Source organism: Phocoena sinus, chromosome 1, assembly GCF_008692025.1.
Source record: "Phocoena sinus isolate mPhoSin1 chromosome 1, mPhoSin1.pri, whole genome shotgun sequence".
Classification (NCBI taxonomy): domain Eukaryota; kingdom Metazoa; phylum Chordata; class Mammalia; order Artiodactyla; family Phocoenidae; genus Phocoena; species Phocoena sinus.
The window spans coordinates 95,469,845-95,489,911 of record NC_045763.1 but is presented as its reverse complement, the minus strand read 5'-3'; the positions used below and the strand labels follow the sequence as shown (position 1 = coordinate 95,489,911).

At 37.3% G+C, this 20,067-nt stretch overlaps 1 protein-coding gene across 8 annotated transcripts in view; it reads right to left on the bottom strand.

Moving 5' to 3' along the window:
• Nucleotides 1-19,776, bottom strand: part of NTNG1 (netrin G1) — a 352,858-nt gene extending 333,082 nt beyond the window's left edge. For 5 of the 8 annotated variants that reach the window (XM_032638688.1, XM_032638690.1, XM_032638685.1 and 2 more), the window contains exons 1-2: nucleotides 19,668-19,776; nucleotides 12,025-12,790 (exon numbers count right to left, since the gene is read on the bottom strand). In XM_032638688.1, coding sequence (XP_032494579.1) covers nucleotides 12,025-12,270 — 246 coding nt within the window. In that variant the 5' untranslated portion in view covers nucleotides 12,271-12,790; nucleotides 19,668-19,776. Of the gene's footprint in view, nucleotides 1-12,024; nucleotides 12,791-19,360; nucleotides 19,477-19,667 lie in introns of those variants that run through there. The other 3 variants (XM_032638689.1, XM_032638686.1, XM_032638692.1) reach the window with 1 other exon arrangement.
• Nucleotides 19,777-20,067: the final 291 nt, after the last annotated feature.

Below are 20,067 nucleotides of genomic sequence, written 5' to 3'. Positions count from 1 at the left end.
GAGGGGGAGGCAAGAAATGGGTCAGGCCATGGAGACAAAGATGATTTCAACTTGGTCAGTAATGTTTCTTTTTTTTAAAGCTTAACAAAAACAATATGCTACCACCATTAATTTTAAGTGGTAGTTGTACATGTATCTGTTATATTGTTTATGTACTTTAAATATTTTTTAAGAAACTGAAAAAGTTTTTTGTGATACCTTCAAGATCAAGGACCTCCAAAGCAGCCTATATAACCCAAAGACCATGTGTGTATTACAGCAATAATCTTTGATATGAATATCATGATCAAATTGACATATCTGATTTTAGTACTTCATTTATTCATTCAACAAATATTTATTGACCCCTACTATAGGCAGGTACAAGACAACATTCCTGCTCTTTGGTGCTTGTACTGGGGAGGAGAAAAGAGATATAAATAAATGAGTAGTATATAACATAATAAATATCAGGCAGTTATAACTGATATTCAGTCAGAAGGTACCCAGTAAAGTGTAACCATTGACATCTCTTCTGATTGGTCAGTGTTGGTGCTGCCCCAGTTGTTAATTAGTTTGAACATCAACCCCGTAATAAATTCAGTGAAGAAAAACTAAGCAGGCTCAGGATAAATGGATAAAGGGTGTGGAGGAGATGTGATTTTAGATAAGGTGGTAATATGAGAAAGGTTTTTAATCAGAGACCTAAAAAAAGGCAGTAATGAGCTCTGGGAAGATATTGAGAACATGGGTCCAAACAAGGCAAGAATAAACTAAGTTTAATGAGGAACATCAAGAAGGCAGGTAGAGAGGACTGAGCAAGGTAGGAGTGATCAGAGCAGAGATCAGAGAGGTATTCAGGGACCAGATTACACAGGAGCTTTCAGGCAGTGGTAATGGTTTAGATTTAATTCTCAGTGGGACACAAAAAATATGAGAGGAAATTAAACAAGGAAAAGATCTGACAGATTCTTAAAATTTTATGTATGTATATTTACACAATATAATTACACTGTCTATATATATATATTTACATTATAATATTCACACATTATAAAGTTTTATATTATAATATTATAAAACATATGTGAATTTGATAATAGGGCAAACGTGGGAAGCAAGGAGACCAGTTAGGAGATACTGCAGGAGTGCAACCTAGAGATATAGCTGGTAGTTAGCAGGGGAGATGATGAAAAGTGGTCTGATTTGGGATATATTTTGAAGGTTTAGCTAACAGAATTGGTTGATATGTGTGGTGAGCGACAAAAAGGAGTTAAGGAGGATTCCTAGATTTTTCGTCTTGAGCAACTAGATAAATATAAGTTGCCATTTATAGATATGGGAAAGACCAGAGTCAGAATAGATTTGGGAAGAAGAAATCAAGAGTTCTATAATAAACATGTGAAGTTTAAAATGCCTACTAGACATCCAAGTAGAGACAGCATGGAGGCAGTTGGCTATATGATAACAGTTGTTATTGATAGTGTAAAAAAAAAAAATCAAAAGTATCACGCTAACTACTTTTCTCAACACTTCACCCACAAGAATATGATTTTGTTAACTAGCCAACAGTTGCTGACTTATTATTCTGGTTTTAGATGGTGAATACTCTGCTGGTGAATATGTACTCCGCTCTCTTATGATTTTTAACAGCTTACTTCCATTTATATGAACACGTTAATGGAAATGAAAGCAGAAATGGAAACAAACACAGTTGATTGGTTCTCTTATCCCTAAATGAAGACACTCATCACATAACGTGCATTTCCAACATTCCATACACTCTGTTTACAGAATCCAATTTTCTGAGGTTATCTTAGATAAAAGGCTTTTTAGATAACAAAATCATAGTATTGTAGCTCATAATCCAAATAATAAATGTGATTTTAAAAAGGTTTTTGTGATGGTTTTATTCCACAGACTACAAATAAAATTAGAGAGTAATTTATAGTGTAGTTTAAAAGTAGGACATGCATGTCAGATTGCCTGGATTTACCCTATTCCCACTACTTAGTTGGAAAAGTTACTTAACCTCCTGCCTTAATTACTTCACCCATTAAATAAGGATAATGATAAGATTGAGGATTACATGAACTAACAAAGGCCAAGTGTTTAGTACAGTACATGACACCAAGTTCTCAATAAATAACATTATTTGTAAAAATATTCCACAAGTTCAATTCAACAAGTGTGAATTAAGCAATACTATGTGCTTTACACTGTGCCAGGCACTGTTAAAGTGACCCCGGTGATGTCTAAATACAACATTATCCTGAGCCAGACAGTAGACACATTAGTGACAATGCTTCCTAACACCACATGTAAGATTAATTTTTCTAAATTTTGAAATCAAAATCCATGTGGCATGGTCCAGGCATCACAACCAGCCTCAGAGTGACCGCCAGCTCATTTTCTTTGTCAAGTACACATCCTCTTCTGCAATTTGTACTGACCACATATATTGGATTCTCCTCTCCCTTGAGAGAGGGTTGCTTGGAAGTATATTTGATATCTTCATTTTATCATTTCAAAGAAGGAAAGAGAGCAACAGAAAACAAACAGAAAGTTATATGTAATGGTGAAAAAGCATTGTTCAGACATGACGATGATAATGTCAGCTGCCGGACCTCTCAAAGGACATCAACCCTCTGGAACAAAAGGGCTATTTCTTTGAGCTAAAACAGCATCCAGCTCAATCCTTCATTTAATATTTTAGAAGTCAGCTCCAAAGTAGGTCAAAAATTGAAAACCAATTTTGGTTTCTTCCTCAAGTCCTGTCTCTAATTTTTATGGAACTGATACTATGAGAATCTATCTATTCCCAGAAAGATGAGAAGAAACTTACAACCTGCCAATCTCAGTAAGTTCTTTTCCAGTATGATGCTGTGTGAAACAACTTTCATCCTTTCCCCCTTTTGTAAGGAAGAAAATTCTGAAATCTAAAAAAGCACATGAAAAGCTAGTCTGCCCATTGGTCTGGTGAATTAAAACCAAAGCAGATTTCACACCAGCCACTTTATACAAGGAATATGTTTCAGTATGCAACTGTCTCCAAAAAGACGGATTCTAAGGGAAAAGGAATGCTTTACTGAGGGTAAATGACAACTTCTCAAAGTTTTTATATTAGAAACAAAAGACTTGAGCGGGCACTCAGATGAATATTTCCTAGCCCTGAGATGATGGCCCTCATGCCACCAAAACCCAGGGCAATATTACATAAAATTTCCACAAAATGAAGGGTGTGGAAAAGTCTCTGAAACAAGTCCTATTCTTCTGGAAGAAAGGATACTCATTTTTGAACTTGATCAACTGACAAACAATGGTGTCTGTTTAAAAGGTCCAAATATATATCTTTTAACTTAACTGTTGGCTTCAATAGAAAAGTTTAAAAAGGGGCAAAAAGTACAAAGGAGTAAAACTACTACAATTAGGAATAAGAAAGTTTGAATGGCCAAGAAACATATTTAAAAACTCAATCTTTTCAGTAAGCAAATAAATACATCTTTAAAAATGAAATGTCATTTTCCCCTTCCAATATGTTTGTATATCAATGCCAAATTTTAAAAATTATTATCTTAGCAGAAAAGGTGGTGGGAATAAGGATAATTTCATCAATATCGTTTTTGGTAAACTATATAATTTATCTGCTAAGGCCCTATATCAGAAGAAAATTTAAGAATATAATGTCCAGGGGCTTCCCTGGTGGCGCAGAGGTTAAGAATCTGCCTGCCAATGCAGGGGACAAGGTTTCGAGCCCTGGTTTGGGAAGATCCCACGTGCTGTGGCCCGTGTGCCACAACTACTGAGCCTGCGCTCTAGAGTCCGTGAGCCACAACTACTGAGCCCACGTGCCACAACTACTGAAGCCCGCGCGTCTAGAGCCCATGCTCCACAACAAAAGAAGCCGCTGCAATGAGAAGCCCGTGCACCGCAACAAAGAGTAGCCCTGGCTCACCGCAACTAGAGAAAGCCCGCGCGCAGCAACGAGGACCCAATGTGGCAATCAATCAATCAATTTTTTAAAAAAGAATATAATGCCCAGTATTGATGAGGATCTAGCTACTAGGGCATTTCATAAAATACTGAGGAAGTATAGATAAACTATCTTTCTGATGGACAGTTTGACACCAGTTAAAAGCCTTAAAGTATAAGAAACAACCTAAATGTCTCTAAATAGAAGATTGATTAAAGAAATATCCATAGGGTAGAATACTACAAAGCAGTATATCTCAAAAATATAATGTTAAATTTAAAAGAAAGAAGCTATATAATAATGTGTACACTATTTTTCCATTTATGCAAGGTTCAAAAACACTGCTACTTATAATTTGTACACAACCATCAATATGTAATTTTCAATTATTTGTTAAAGAAGAAAAAGGAATATAAAGGAAAAAAAATATCAGAGGGCATAGCACATATAAACGGGTAAGGACTGTTCTGCAAAGCTTTTGTTTTGGTTGTGTGTGTGTGGATAAGTGTGTGTTTACTGTGTTCCAATATAAAATGTATTTCTCACTGTGGATCAGCTTAAAGCAAGTTTTAAAGCCACAGGTATAGTCTACAAGGTGTAATTTGCTCATCTTCAGCTTGTTGCTCCCAAAGAGGTCTCCTGACTTTGCTCTCTACCGTGTGGCAGAAGCTGTCTTCCTTCTACCTCCAGAAGCTCTCTCAAGTCCAGACAAAAGAGAACAAGGCCCACTGAGAGGGGACCTGCCTAAGTCCTACATCTTGGTTTAAGTCCAACACCTCTTTCCCCAAGATTCACACAGAGAATGCCCCTTCCATTCAGTAGGATTCTACCCTTGAGAGTAAAAGAATACAGCCTAACTCTTTAGCCTCAACTAAAGTCAATATGATGAGCTCACCATCCTAAAAACATGTGCATTTAATATGGGAGGTTTGGAATATGGGAGAAGAAGAGTAGGTTTAATAAAGAAAACTATACTGATACATGTTCATCAAAGCATTATAACCAATAGAAAAAAAATGAAATGAAAATAACATCAAGTCATCAAGGTAGGAGCATAATTAAATAAAATATTATATATCCATATAATAGGATATTTATAGCTATCAAATCATACTTTCTAAGCACATATAAATGATCTAACTAAATGATAAAGCTATAGTAGTAAATGAAAAAATATGAAAAATTATATCTGATGATTCTATGATTCCGATTTTGTAAAACAAAATGTATATTATATTGGGTTGGCCAAAAAGAACAAACTTTTTGGCCAGCCCAATATTTAGGGAGAGAGACTTTTAAGAAATATGGCATAATGATTTCAATGTTGAGTGTTAGGTTTTTCATCTTTTCCAAATTTTTTACTTGGAAAACTATTTTTTAAAAGATTCAATTAGAAATGGAAAAAAGAATCCTTCATACATACTGTCAGTGTTGAAACTCAGAGTAGATTTTTCTCTCCCACCTCTCCTTTGAGAACATCATTATAAGCTGCCCAAATGGATTAGCTAAATTTTTCTAGTTGTCTCTTAATTTACAGAGGGAAAAACCAGATACATGATAAAAGTCCTCGAGAACTAGAAAACATTCCAGAAAACCAAATACTATATTCAATCAACTGATCAATTAATCAGTTAAAAACATGTTATTATTTATTTGTTGCCTAGAAATATGATAAATGCTGTAAGGTAGAAACACAATATAATACATAGTTTCTGTTGAGCTCCTACTCTGCATCAGAGAGTACAGGAGGCTGTCTCACATATTATCTCACTTAAAGGGCAGTGATCCAGACCAAGAGTCAGGATAAGGTAAACACATGAAACATATGTGTATGTGGGTACATAAATCAATAAGATGAAATGAAGTGCTAAATGGTACAGTATAGTAGAGTAGATAGACAGGCATATATTTTAATCACATAATTAAAAGGTCAAGAGAATGATAAGAGCTGAAACTGGCAGGAAGTATACAGAGAAACTAACTTGACACAGACCTTGAAGGATGGGTGGAATTGGGATAAGTGGAGACTATTCCAAGCAAGAGGAATGTCTTCTGCTTCTCCTGGTAGAGAAAAACATGAGATGAGGGACTTCTTGTGTGATGACACTAGTCATTAACGTCAAAGGATCAAGATGCCAGACTAAGACCCACGCACAGTTCCAGAGCTAAGCAGAACAAACCCCACCACCACCACCAAAAGTTTACAGAATATGCCTGAGAGACCCCAAAACAATCCAGAGAGACTATGGGTTTTTTAGGACACTAGTTCTTATATTTTCAAGTGATATTCCTCTAGAGCAGACAAGGCTACCTCTTCGGTAACTGAAGGAGGTAATTCAAAGTAGTCCACTACAAGGCAGTAATTATATTGAGGTCTCATGTTTCACCTTTAAAATCTTGTATTTGTGCATTCAGTAAAATGATGCCCCTAAACTTTGTGTGAAGTTGGAGCGCCAGGTATATGAGCCATGCTTATCTTATGCAGCATACTTCAGCATCTCCTAAGTTGAGAAATACATATATATATATATATATATATATATATACACACAAGTCTAACTCATCAGGTTCTACGAATTTTTGCTCCTCTTCCATCTTTCCAGATATAAGGTGTCAAATCTACCATTAAACACGCCACTAGGCTATCATTTAAATGCTGTGTGTCCATCTGCTGCACCCAGCCTTTTTCTTGTCTTCTTCAAACACAGTTTAACATCAGGCACTTGGCTACCAGACAATATTTTCCAAGTGGCTCTTTAATATGCAGCAAAATAATGTTTCACCTTTAAACTATGAGTGCTGGTCTTACCTCTACGTCCTCGTCCCCATCCTCTGGCTACACAACACTTCGTATTAATTTTGCTTAGGACTCTTTTTTACTTCCTTTGGGGGCAGGGACCATATGTTATTTGACTTTGATTCTCACCACCACCACCAGATTTTGCACGTGCTATATGTTCTGTTCACTTCACATTGCATACAGTAGTCTATAGTAATATTTGTGCATTAGCTCAACAGAGACAAGGGTACTCGAGCACGTAGAGAACACTGTCTGGGAACAATGAATGACATGAGGTGGTTTTAAGTTTGGTTAGCCCCACCATAATATTTATCAGCTCCCTCTCAAGGCCTCCTGCATAAACCATGCATGCTATGCCAATGCAGCCTCAACCCAAATCCAGTAGTCCCCTTCCAATGAGACTGCTAGTCTTAAATCCCTTGGAAATGCCATTGGGTCCTGATGGGAAGTAATGGGAAATAAGGTTGTAAACACTCAGATTTAAAAACCAGGTAGAGTACTTTAGACTTGATGCAATAGATAATAAGGAGCTACTGTTGGCTCCTTAACAAGGGAATACTCGATATAGTGACATATGAGAAAGATTGATCTCTGTGGAACTTAATTCACTGCAAACATAAATTAAACTTTTCTAAGAAGTAAGTCTAAATAATGAACTAAATAACAATGAAGTGTTAATAATGAAGGAACTGAAGATTTTTAAAAATTCCATTCTGGCATAATTAAGGGATAAATCAATTCACAGGAAAGATGTCACTGTTATTAAAACTTCGTTCATTTATTAAATTATGTTTCACGTGAACAGAGTGCAGGGTTATTTGACTATTATGTAAATCAGTGTCATTTCCAGTTTTTGGAAAATTGATATTAATGCCTTGTCATTGAAAACGTAACTAAATTTATCAAATTAACTTCTCTAAGGCCACCTGATAGCCACCAGATAGCAACCTGAGCCGATGCCAAATCAGAAATGTAAGTTATAGATAGCCCTGAGACTATGTGTCACCACTCATTCATCCCACTGGGTTCCTTTAAAATTATAAAACATGAAGGCTTTGTACAACTTTTGTAAATTCCATTTGAACATAATGAAATATGCTCTATCCACAATGCTTACAGTAATTAAAAATGTTTTTCTTAATAGGAGTCTATCTGGAAATAGCACAATATGGAATGATCATTAATAGACCTGCTATGGTGCTTGAATAAATGCCTAACAAGAGCACAGGCGCACATGAGTAAATTTCCTAAAGAAAATCCATTTTCATTTCAAATTCTGACATTTTACTTAGAAAAATTATACCCTTTCTTTTAATTATTTCAGTAAACATAACTAGGGTATTGTTAACTACACCTCAGAGTACTTTATTTTCTCCATTTTTTAGTAATATGAGTCTACATGTAATTAAAGGCGTGCTGCATTAATGATGCCAAAGGTCTCCAAGGGAAGCACTTAATGTCCACCTCAGAATATTATGTCAAAATTACATGCACAGAAGACTTTTTAATAATCTTTGTTTCCTAATTTAGATTTGATTGGTTCTGAAATCCACAGGTGCACTCCAGGGCTCACATTTCTACTGACATCAGCACTTCTGTGCCATAAATTATACAAACGCCCATGACTTCTTCCATCTGTAGGCTTCTTTTGAAAGTTTCTGTTTAATGTATCCAGAAAATGAGCTGCAGGCTGGAGATAATTGCAGATAATTTTGCCATTTTTAAGCCACTGGGGTGTTGCGTGGAGATATGACAGCTAAGTTTGTCTAAACACAAAGAACAAGTCATAACTTTGTGTTGTCACTTCAGCTTTACACACAGGTTCAGATCATCCTATGTGCTCTTTATGCAAATTGAAACAAATTGTGGTCACTAGATGATCTGTGTTTTCTGACAAAGCTGTGCTACCTGAAGCTTTTACGTGGCTGAAGGAAGGACATGATCTATACTAACATGTTATGTCAGCCTAAAAACAATTGCTTAACCCTCTTCTACCCTTCAGATTCTTCACCCTTAACAAAAACAGAGTTCTTTAAGCCATCGACAACTTACAAGGAATATATCAGATTAAATTAAAAAGAAAATGTATGGCCTCAATATACAAAATTCATGCATATATATTTATATGTGTATATCTATTTCTAGTCCCCTATTTCACTACCATAAGTAGAAATAGTAGAATCTCCCATAAAACTAATGTTTAAAATGCTGGTACTATTACTATAAAAAAATTTAAAATCACTAGATATTAAAGAGTTATTAAGTAGGTTATCCAGGTTAATAAACAGAGATCTACTGTTAAATGGAATCATGTGGTCCTTTTTCCCTAAAATTTCACTCTAAAGTAAATGTAGCATTCATGGATGGTCACTGGCGTACAATGATGGAGGCAATGCAAAAAGCAGCAATACAAACTCTCAATGCATCGCCAATGAACTTCAACTTTATATTAGATAAATTGGCTGTGGGAATTATAGGGTATTTCTCTGACCAAATGTCCCCTCGGTGCTCAGAACTGCTGTAGTCACAGCTAATAAGGGTGTCACTAGCTGAGCAGGTGATTACTGAAACCATTTTGCAGCAAACATTTACATATCAGGGCTAAGCAGTGATTGTGCTTATGTGGCAGCTGCCCTGATGTAATAGGCCATAACGACTCTGAGGGAGCAGGTATGGATGCATGTGTCAAGGAGGGGAGAATGTGAAAGTCATAACACAAATGACTTTATGGATTCCCATTAGACCTCGGGCTAAGGAGCACCTAAACAGGTCTGATATGACAGCATCCTGAAACAGCTTTACAGCCTGTGTCAGGAAACCTTATACTAAAGAGTTTTATGGAAAATACAAAACTGCAGAGAGGAAGTGTTGCTATATTAGGTCACTATCTTTGACTTGGTATATAATATGCATACAAATAGTCTCAAACTATGTATTTAAAGTACAGATTATTAAACCTGTTATGCCAATCAAATGTATATTAAGGAGTCCAAATTAAGCACTGACAGGTAACATCTCACAAACATCACACTCTCCCATGGAAAACAATTCTGTCCAATGACAAACTTAAACCCACCAAGACTTCTGAATATCTGTATCACAGTAAGATGTAGCCTTTTAAAACACTGTCCTGTGGAGTTTCACATAAACATGTAAAGTACACATATTACTGCACTTGAGAAAGCTAAGGGATATCGTTTTTACTTTTTTCTCTTTTGGTCTCTAACATCACTTAGCCAGTAAACTGGTAGGAATTGGCTTGTTTAAGGACCTTAGACCATGTCACTGTAAAAGTCAGGCGTGAGAAGTTCTATAATGCACCCTCTCCCACTCAAGATGGGAGAAAGAGGCATGCTAAAGACACCAAGTAAACCCTTCAACACGACTGACAGGAGCAGTGCTGAGCAAGCATTCTCTTGCCAGAGGCTGACACCAGGGAAGCTGCACATTCAAATCACATGTTGAACACATCATACGGGGCCTATGCAAGTTCAAACAGCACTGTGAGAAAGGATCTTTGCTATTTTACTTAGATCTGTAAATTATTAAACAATTCCAGAAGAGAAATATTGCTACAAGTGCATGCAAACCAATATATAGAGTTAGAGTGTTCTTAATAATACGAAGATTTGGCCCAGAACTCATCCTCTGCTAAGGAGTTCTGGGCCAAACCTGTCACCTGAACAGCAATTTCACCCCAGATTTGCAATGAGATCTTAAATATGACCTTTTATGAGAGATTATTAAAAATCTTACATAAAGCCAAAAAATGTCCCTGCTCTTTTGCAGATTTATTATAGTTTTCCTAATGTGTTTGAATAGACTCCTCTTCTGGAAGTCTCTGATTTCTAAAAGGCAACTTCTTTGCAAAGCACATACCTGCTACCCAGAGAGACGGTCCTCTCTTTGAAATATTTAGTCTTTCAGAGCACTTTAGTCATAGCGACACCTAATAGCCAAGCTCTTTTTCTCACTCTCCGCAAAATCAGGTTTAGACTATAATTCAAACCAGTCCCCAAAGGCACTTCTGAAAAATGGCAAGCCCTTAGCTTTTAGGTGAAAGCACTGTTTAGTGCTCAAGACTGTTTCCTGTTACAAAACCTTTTCTACAGTGCTAGGTCTAAGATGATCTTATGCTAATTTAACTCACTAGGGACTGTGAACAGATGCTACTTTGATTAATAGTTTTACTATCCTGAAAATGCCAGGCCAGGTTCAAGATAATAAAGTCAGGTAAGGATACTATCAAAATCTGCCATACGATTACATCTGTTACGTGGTGAAAAATGGGACCACAACAGTTCCTGTATCAAATAAAGACCGCCTATAACAAAAAAAAGCAACATCATAAACCAAATGAACACACTGTCTGAATCCTTCAGCACATTGATTTACATCATTTCAATCACCAAACTCTTTACTAATACCTTATGGGTATATTTTCAGCAACATCTCTAGTGAAAATTCAATTTGTCACTCCTATATTACCTTTTCACATCCCATTTACCTTACCACTCAGAAAAAGACTTATATATACTATGAAAACAACAAATTATCTAACTTTGCTTATCAAAAGGAGAGTATTTGAATTTGTATGCTCCATATCATTACTTTTTCAATAAACACGTTTTCCATATTCCAAACTTTTCTATGGAAAACCACAACCCTTGTAAACAAGAGGCTGCATAAGTTGACAAATAAGACTCTTCTGGAAAAGCTTCTCATGAGGCTTTAGCCCCTGTCTCCTCTTCTGCTTCCCTTCTCACTGGTCTCCTAACCGAGGATTTCCAAACCATAGCAGTTTCCTGATGAGGAAAACCAGGACATCTACTCTAGTCTTGAACTATGGAACATAGGACTAGCCTTAATTTAAATATGTATGTGAAGAAACCTTTATGTTTTTAAAGTTGGTTTACCAATGGGTTTTATCCTTATGATATCACATATAGCCTAATCATATTCCCAATCTCCAATCTGAAATTTAAACTTCAGTGGACTTTTTGTTTTTATAATTTATATTCAGTGCACTTGTCTCAGTGAAACCTTTGGTTTGCAGGAAGGTAAGTTCCAGTGCATCAATCACACTGTGCAAACTGTAATTCCAGGTGGTGCAGGCCTCCACTGAGAATGAAGCTAGCCTGTTTAGCACAAATCTGCCACTTGCAGATTCAGCTCATTACCTGAGTTGAGTCTTTACACTTAACACATTTGTATGCATATACAACATGCCCGCACTTAACATGAAATATTCTATTCAAAAAGGTTGTCTCACCATTGCACAGAATGTCTCAGGAGGGTCTCCACAGGTAATGTCAGGAGGATCCAGTTTCACTTTCAGATATTTTGTCATGTCTGTGGATTCCGGCTGACAGGCCATATAATCCCAAACTTTCCCTTCTTCTGTGTAAATCTGAGTCTTACACACATCATAATGTCCCCACACCAAAGGGTAGGGCTGCATCACTGAGGACACTGTAACCCAAAGGGCATGAATTGACAGGAATCTTGACAAATACATCTCTAAATTCTTGGCAATCTTCGTGGTAACAAAAGCCGGGTTTGATTATCTGTGGTCTCTAGTTTACATATACATGTATGTCTATAGGTAGGTAGGTTTGTATATTTAACAAAAAACAAACAAAAAAAAGAGGATGAGACTTCAAAGTAGGTTCCAAAACTAAAAGTGAAGGATTCGGATATTGCGCGTGTTCAGGTATATTGAGGACTTTGGTGGAAACCTAGCATACTTGTGCATTAGGCGTTAGCAACAACTTGCAGCTTTTTCATTGTCTTAGAACATATCTATTAGACTTGGGTCTAGTTTGGTTTTTGTAAAAGATGTCCAGCAGCAGATAATGATCTAGCAAAATGATGGCTCTCCTATTGTACATCCAATAACCCTGGGTGATCCTAGATGCTCACGGCTCATAAGCGTTGCTCAGGTGCACTGAGGTATCAGTATCTGAAGCAAAAGGATGAGTGTCTATAGCTCGGTGTCTGCTTCCCATCAATCATTCTTTTCTTCTGGCACCAACACCCTTTTAGAAACAAGAAAAATAAGAGTTATTGTCCCACAATCAATGCATTAGAAAATGTATGCTATATTGGCATTTGGGAGGTTTGATTCAATATGAAGCAAATTGGTATAATGTGGACAACCTTTACTTTGCTAGAATGAGCAAACCACAGAAATCATTCACATCGGGGAGAATTTTGAAATGAAGGATTTAACACTTCCGTAACAAAGACAGATGTTTGCGTTCCAGGTGAGTTACAGGTTTTCGCTTCAAAAATTATATTTCCATCTTGACAAAACCAAGAGCAAGCAGCTAGATTAAAACATTTCTCAGATATTGCAGTGCTGGAAAATCTTCCAGGAGTACAATGGGGGATATGAGCGCTTTTATAACAATGACAAAGAAGTGATAACTACTTCTATGCCTTTTGTCTCTTAGCAAAGAGACCCTAAAAATCTACAAATTCCTTGTACATTTCTTAGCTTTTGTTAACTGGAGTGAAAACCGGCATTGTTGGCATGAGCCTCTCCCTTTGGATTTGCTCATTATATTGGAAGAAGTTAGCATCTTTTGTTTAGTTGCATTTAGTGATAAAGATAACTTGGCTCCCTGAAAAAAAAATTCAAAAATAAAACCAGAGGAGCAAATTTTCCTTTCGTAAGAATTTTCTATTTTCTTATATCTTTTTATAGCTATTACATCTGCATTTGCAGTTACTTTCTGTAACAGAAGAAGAGAATTTGTCCCAAAGGCGAATATTATATGCTGCTTTAAAACTAAAAGCTCTGTAGTAAAACGCACAATTTAAAATGCACATATAAAAAGAGCCGAGGGTGAGTTAACAGGCCATGAAGCAGAATAATATGGCACTAATTCTAAGAGAAAATAAAAATTACTGTTTAAAAGTACTTCTGGTTAACTGATAATACAGCCTACATAACTATGAGTATAAATCATTGGTGAGTTTAACTGGCAACTTTTCTCTTTAGAAATCACTAAATCCAAACAAACTATAATATTTGGAATCCAGGTGTAAGAAAAGCGTATCTGCTTAATTAGTTGGTTTATATTGTCATAGTCCCAATAATTATTTTTTAAATGTAAAATGACAAAAAAGCCTACAGTTTTAGGAAATACCATTATAGACCCTTCAATTCACACTAAGCAGTTTAAATATGGAAGTTCACTATCCTCACAAAATCTTATAAAGGAATTCACTATATTTAAATAATGTACCATCTTAAAATGAACTAAGCCACAGAGACTATGAAATGCCAACAGATGGCTGAATTGTGTTTCCATAGCAAAGTAATTTATAATAATTGCTTTATGGATACAAGTGCAATTTTCATTATATTCAATTCATAAAATGTTATCATACTGCTGTAATTTGTGATATTTTCTATTAGGAAAAGTGTTGAATATTTGAGTTACTATGAAGCAATAATTAGCAGTTTGTCTAAACATGTATAAACTACAGATTTGCATCTGCCACTTTCTTATAACGTAAAGACTATATAGTGTTGAGTACATTTTGAAATCTAAACCAAAAAAAAAAAAAATCACAGAGAAGCATGTGTTGTGGCTACTACAGCCTTCTGCTTTTTTCGGATTCATTAGAAATTTAAGTTGATATTTTCAGAAACAGCGGACTTTTGACAATAATCCGAAAAGTATTAAAATAATATAAATTTACATTTTCTATTATAATAAGAACAAACACTTTTGGGGGGGGATGAAGGGGAGGAAAAAGTAGGCCTTATAACTGAAGCAGTGTAAAATCTACTACACCAGAAATTATTAACTTAAATTCTTAGTTTCAAATACATAACAACTTACTTATCAAGAACCATACGCTCTTGAAGACCTGGAATGAACTTCTTTGAGTTGGAAATGAGTGAGCACTACAAGCTAATTTTTAATATTATTTTTTAAATATGACCTTAAGTATATATTTGAATTCTCTGAGATTAATCATCACATTTTTTAATCAATAAATACTATCCCCCTAATCTATTTATTCTTGGCTACTGTCTTCATCCACCTTTTGCCTCACTTGAATCACAAAATAAAGGATGACCATATATATGTATGCTAAAAATTTGGAAAAATTTCCCACTAGGGAAATGTGTGGGAACCTGTTACTATTTCCTGACACAACAGCAATCCCAGTGTAACGAATTCTCATTAAAGTACACCAGAATGATAATGATGGTCATTACACAGAATTATGGACTACACCATTGATTGAATTTAGAAAGTTGACAAAGAAAAATGCAAAGGAGTGCAACACATTTGAATATTAGGCGGTTGCAGGGCTGTGCGACAGACATTCTTGACAAGAAGCAGCCAATTATAGCTTAAATTTCTGGCCCATAACCAGTTGTGATGAACAGTTTTCCATTACATTACAGACATATTATTAATGTATTAAAAATGTCAGGCTTTGGCAAGCACTAATATGGCATGGCTCAGTCAGTCTGCAGAATTTACATTTAATGAGCTCCCATTGACACAGAAAAAGATATTGACCGCAGCGTATTACAGATCAGGAGGAGAGGGTCACTAAGTTGTTCTTTAACGTAATTATTTGATTTCATTCCAGCTTTTATGTTTGTAGCATCACTTAGTGCGGATCCTTCACGTTAGGATCTCCTTACTTTTCAGTGCCACATACATTTCAAAGAAAATCCTCTTAATTCAAAGTTAGAAAGAAATTAAATCTGTGAACTTCCATGACACACAATGGAAGAGAAGCCTCTGTCAAAATCAGGAATTTTCTATTAAAGTATAATTATGGAGTTTTCAAAGAAAATAAAATGATTTTAAAATAGGATATTATTTACCCCTTAACCTCTCTTACCTAATGGCACCAGTTCCCATCTGGCTATGCTTTCAACTAGGTTAAAATCACCAATAGCTTCTTAAAAGCTAGGTCATCACAGCAAATAGCCAGGCAAACCAATTATGAGAAGGACAGTCAATGACATATTCGGGGATTTAATATACTAAACCAATCCCTTCTTGCCCATAACTGAACTAATTGCCAAGTAACGTGGGCTTTGAATTTGTCTCAGGTGTTCGTATCGCGTAAATGTGAGCAGCTTCAGAAGAGCTGTGCGCGGCCTCAGTTCTAGTTCTTTACTTTGCGGACCTTGGGAACTCACTGTAATCAAATAGTGCTATCATCTCTACCTGTGCACTAAAGTTTTTGGGAAGTCCTCTTTGATAGAAATACCCATTAATATGCCATGAGTACTCCATAGACCTCTGACTGGTATATAAATTTGCAAAGCCGCTGTGAAAATACAAAGTTACATCATGCCCTCAAGTTGATAGGTGTTACTGATCTGGACTAAAATGGGCTATAAAATGGCTTTGCATACAAGGAACATATCTTTTTCCAGGATTCTGTAGCTAATTCCCTTCCACTTTGGGTTAACTTTGCAGAAGGTATTTCACAGGTCCTTTCTTTCATTAGAAAAGAAGCCTCCTAAACATTACATGGAAGTAACAATGATCAAAACTATAGACAATTACATTCCAAAAACAACTGACAATTTCATCAACAGAGAGGAAAATACTGACAGTAAATCCACTAACTCTAGCTGGCTCTCGGCATTTGTTTTACTGTATAATCTCGCTATGAGGAGAGGTGGTGATAGTAGGCTATTTATTCCATAAACACTCAGCTCTTCAGGGGCACCTGAAATAGACAGCTATTGACTCATTCCTCATAGACATTAAGAATTTTATAAATATGCATGTTTCTGAATGGGAAGGAACAAAAAGAACATTGACTATAATCATATTCCATTGAGTGAAAAATATAAGGAGATAAAGACATATCCAAATTCCATAACCTATCAAAATTAGCAGTTTCCAACACTGTCATAACAAGATTGACTAGATGAGATACTTAACATATATTGAATGCTCTTTGCATTTATTTGTTGTGAAGAAAGCATTTTCTAGTCATCTTAATGGGAGATGGGAGTCATCTTAATTTGCTTCTATCCCTTTAACTGTCTTTCAAGATATAAGGAATTTAACATGTACTGCAATATCATTGGCATATTTTACTCATACTTGATTGGGTATTATGAGCAACCGCCTATCATGAGATTCTTAATAAAACCAAATAACACACCTTAGGATTTGGAAGATCTCTGTTTTCACCAAGAGACTAATGATTAGGGAAATTAGATAGCATATATTTTGCAGGATGTTTGGGGATGGGATAATACATAAAATTATTTCAGAATCAGCTAAGTCTAGAATAAATATGCTATTTCATTAATATAGAACAACAAATCTTTCATTGTCATGTAGAGAAGTTCAGAAATCCAAGGTTTCAAATACACATTTGAGAAAACCTACACCCACCTAAAGTTTTGAAACAAAACTCTGGATTTTGAAGATAAAATTATTTTTAGAAGTATGCTAAGTCTTTTACTGACCTATACACACACATTCATACACACACGTTTTTCCGTTAACATACAATTAATTTTCTGAGTTGTATGACATTTTATTTCTTTCCAAGTGACTTGGTGTTTTTGTAACTCTAAAACTCTCTCTTACAAATCCTTACAACAGTTAGAAAGCATATCAACTAAGCATGCAATAGTTTAATTTTTTTAACATTACTATTTTATGTTTTTTCAGAATAACAACAGAGGCAAAGACAAGTATATGCACCACTTACAAATATACAAAAGGAAACAGCAAAATACATTAGCCTTCTCCTAAAACCTAACCTGAATCATATTAGCACACCTACCCAGTGAAAGCTGATGAAACAAAAATCTCAATAGGAAAAACAGCCTTATGTGCATATAAGATCAACTGTTTTCTTACAAAATGTTAAGATTACCCTTTTAAAATTTCACAATAGGAAGTATCACCAAATTAATAGCTAACTATATGGAATTTTGAATTCCCTCATGTTGGTCTACAGTGGTGAAATAGATCTTATTTCATGGCACCCAGAAAAGAAAAGGAAAATAGATCCCTTATGTATGGTAAACTAGAACAACCTGCTGTGTGAAATACTTGAGACATTGTTTCTTTGCAAACTGATCCCCATGCAAAGAACCGAATTTCATCTTAATGAAAAATTGAAAGTTACTTATCTTCCAAAAGAATCTTGAACAATTATGGAGCTGATTTTCCCTTGCCAAAGAGAAAAGGGATGGGGAGCATTTAAGGCAGTCCAAGTTACAGTTCAAAATACTTAATTAATGAAACCTGGGGTTGTTAATTCCCCAAGGTTTTTTTTTTTAGAGATGATCTCAAGGACTAGACAAATAAGAAAAACCTTGCCGCTACTGCGAAAAAGAAAATTTCTAGAAAACTTTTTTCTAACAAGCTGAACCATTAAGTTTATTGAATAAATGATTTTATTAGAAGATTCTTCTGTTTTGTTCCCCAATTCTGTAAGATAAGAAAACTTTTAGTATCTTCAGTCATAAAATAGGGCCTTATTTCTAGAGCAAATCTACTGCCAGATACACCATATGTTTAGTGGAATTTTGAATCTTACTCAGAATTTTCCATTCCAAAGATTGACAAACTGTTATGATAATGAGTGGTTCCATTACCATTCCCTGGGAAGACTGGGGGAGGAAGTGGGAAACAAAAGCCTCTACTCTCTGGAAATCTATACCTGATGCGAGAATGGAAACGCTACCTCCAGCTTTTCCAAATAAAGTTGCTTAAAATCTCCGCTAGAAAATTTCCTCCCCTGCCCTGTAAAATGACAACCTCCTGAGTGGATTTCTGGAAAAGACAAAAAGAAAAAAGAAGTCCGAGCGAGATTACTAAAATAAACAGCAGAGGGCGCAGTTTCTTTTCTTATCTAAGTTTTCCCGTGTCTGAATCACTTAATTGGTTATTTGGGGCCCAATAATATTCAGTATTATTTGTATTATATATAGATATCCACAGATCCATACAGGATTCAATGTCTCTAGCCGAATCCATCAACCCCTGAGAAAATATTCCACATGAAATTCCTACACCAAGTCTTTCCCTCTTTCAATTTTCCCTTCTCCCCAGCTGCACAACATGGGATAGTAATGCTTTAATCTCGCACCAATAAAGGAGATTAAAAGAAAGGAACTTCAAAAGCTCAGTGTGGCCACCAGCTCCACAGGGCCGGCAAGAGGGCAAGTTTTTTCCCCAAGCAAGGACAACTGGCAAAGCAAGAGAGAAGAAAAAGAAAAGAGAACCCTCCGATGCGTTGTGTGCGGTCAGGTGTCGGGGGTGGGGAGGAGGAGAGCGAGCTGTGTATCTGTGAGTCCAGGCACTGAGTACAACACACACACACGTAACCTGCCCGGGGCGCACACCAGGAAGACTCGTGTATGGGTGTGAGAGTGTGCGGGGTGTGTGTGCGCGCGCGCTGCCTCCACATGGCGCTTCACAAAGTTCCTCGCCCACCCGGAGCCTTCCCTCCCGCCCGTGGATTGCGCGGCGGGCCGGGGGGGCGGGGGGAGGTTCGGGGGGAGGGAGGGAGGAAAGCGGCAGGGAGAGGGGCAAAGGCGGAACGCGCGGGTCGCGGCGGGTGGGGAAGCCGGCGGCACTCACCGTGAGGCCGGTTCGCTAAGCGCCCGGCGGGAACCCAGCCGACGGCGCGGGGCGGCGGCCGGGCCCAGCCTGGTGCGCCTCGGGCGGCGGCCTCGGCAGCGGAGCCCCGGGCGGCGCTGGGCGGGCGGCGGCTGTTACGCCGAGCCTCTTCAGAGCGGGCGGAGCGGGAGAGCTAGGCGTGTGGACCCAAGCGCCGCGGCCCCGCCGCCGCACCCCCGGGGTCCAGGTTGCGCCTGGCCGGCGGCGGCAGAGGACCTAGCGGACCCGAAGCCCCGCGCCCGGCCGCCACTACCCGCCGCTTAATTACCTTCGCCTCCGGCCCCGGGGAGTGGTGGGAGCCTCCTGCGCGTAGCCCCCTCTCGGAGCCCTAGCCGAGAGGGGGAATTCCTTCCCGTTGACGTCCTCTTCCGAAATGCAAAAGATCAGTGACTTTGACAGGTAGATGAGGGGGAGGGAATAGGGGCGGGCGGAGAGGAAGAGAAGATGAGAAAGGTGCCTCTCCCTCCAAAAATATAGTGATATTAATAATGAAATCGCAGCCTTCGGGAGGTCTTGCCAGCCCAGTCCTCTGCTTGCCGGCTCTCCTCCGCGCCTCCTCGCGCCACTGCCTCTGCCACTTCTCGCCTTAAACTTTTACTGAGGGATTTTTTTTTTCTATTTTTTCTCTATCCTTTTTTTTTTTTTTTTTTAATTTCTTCAGCTGCAGG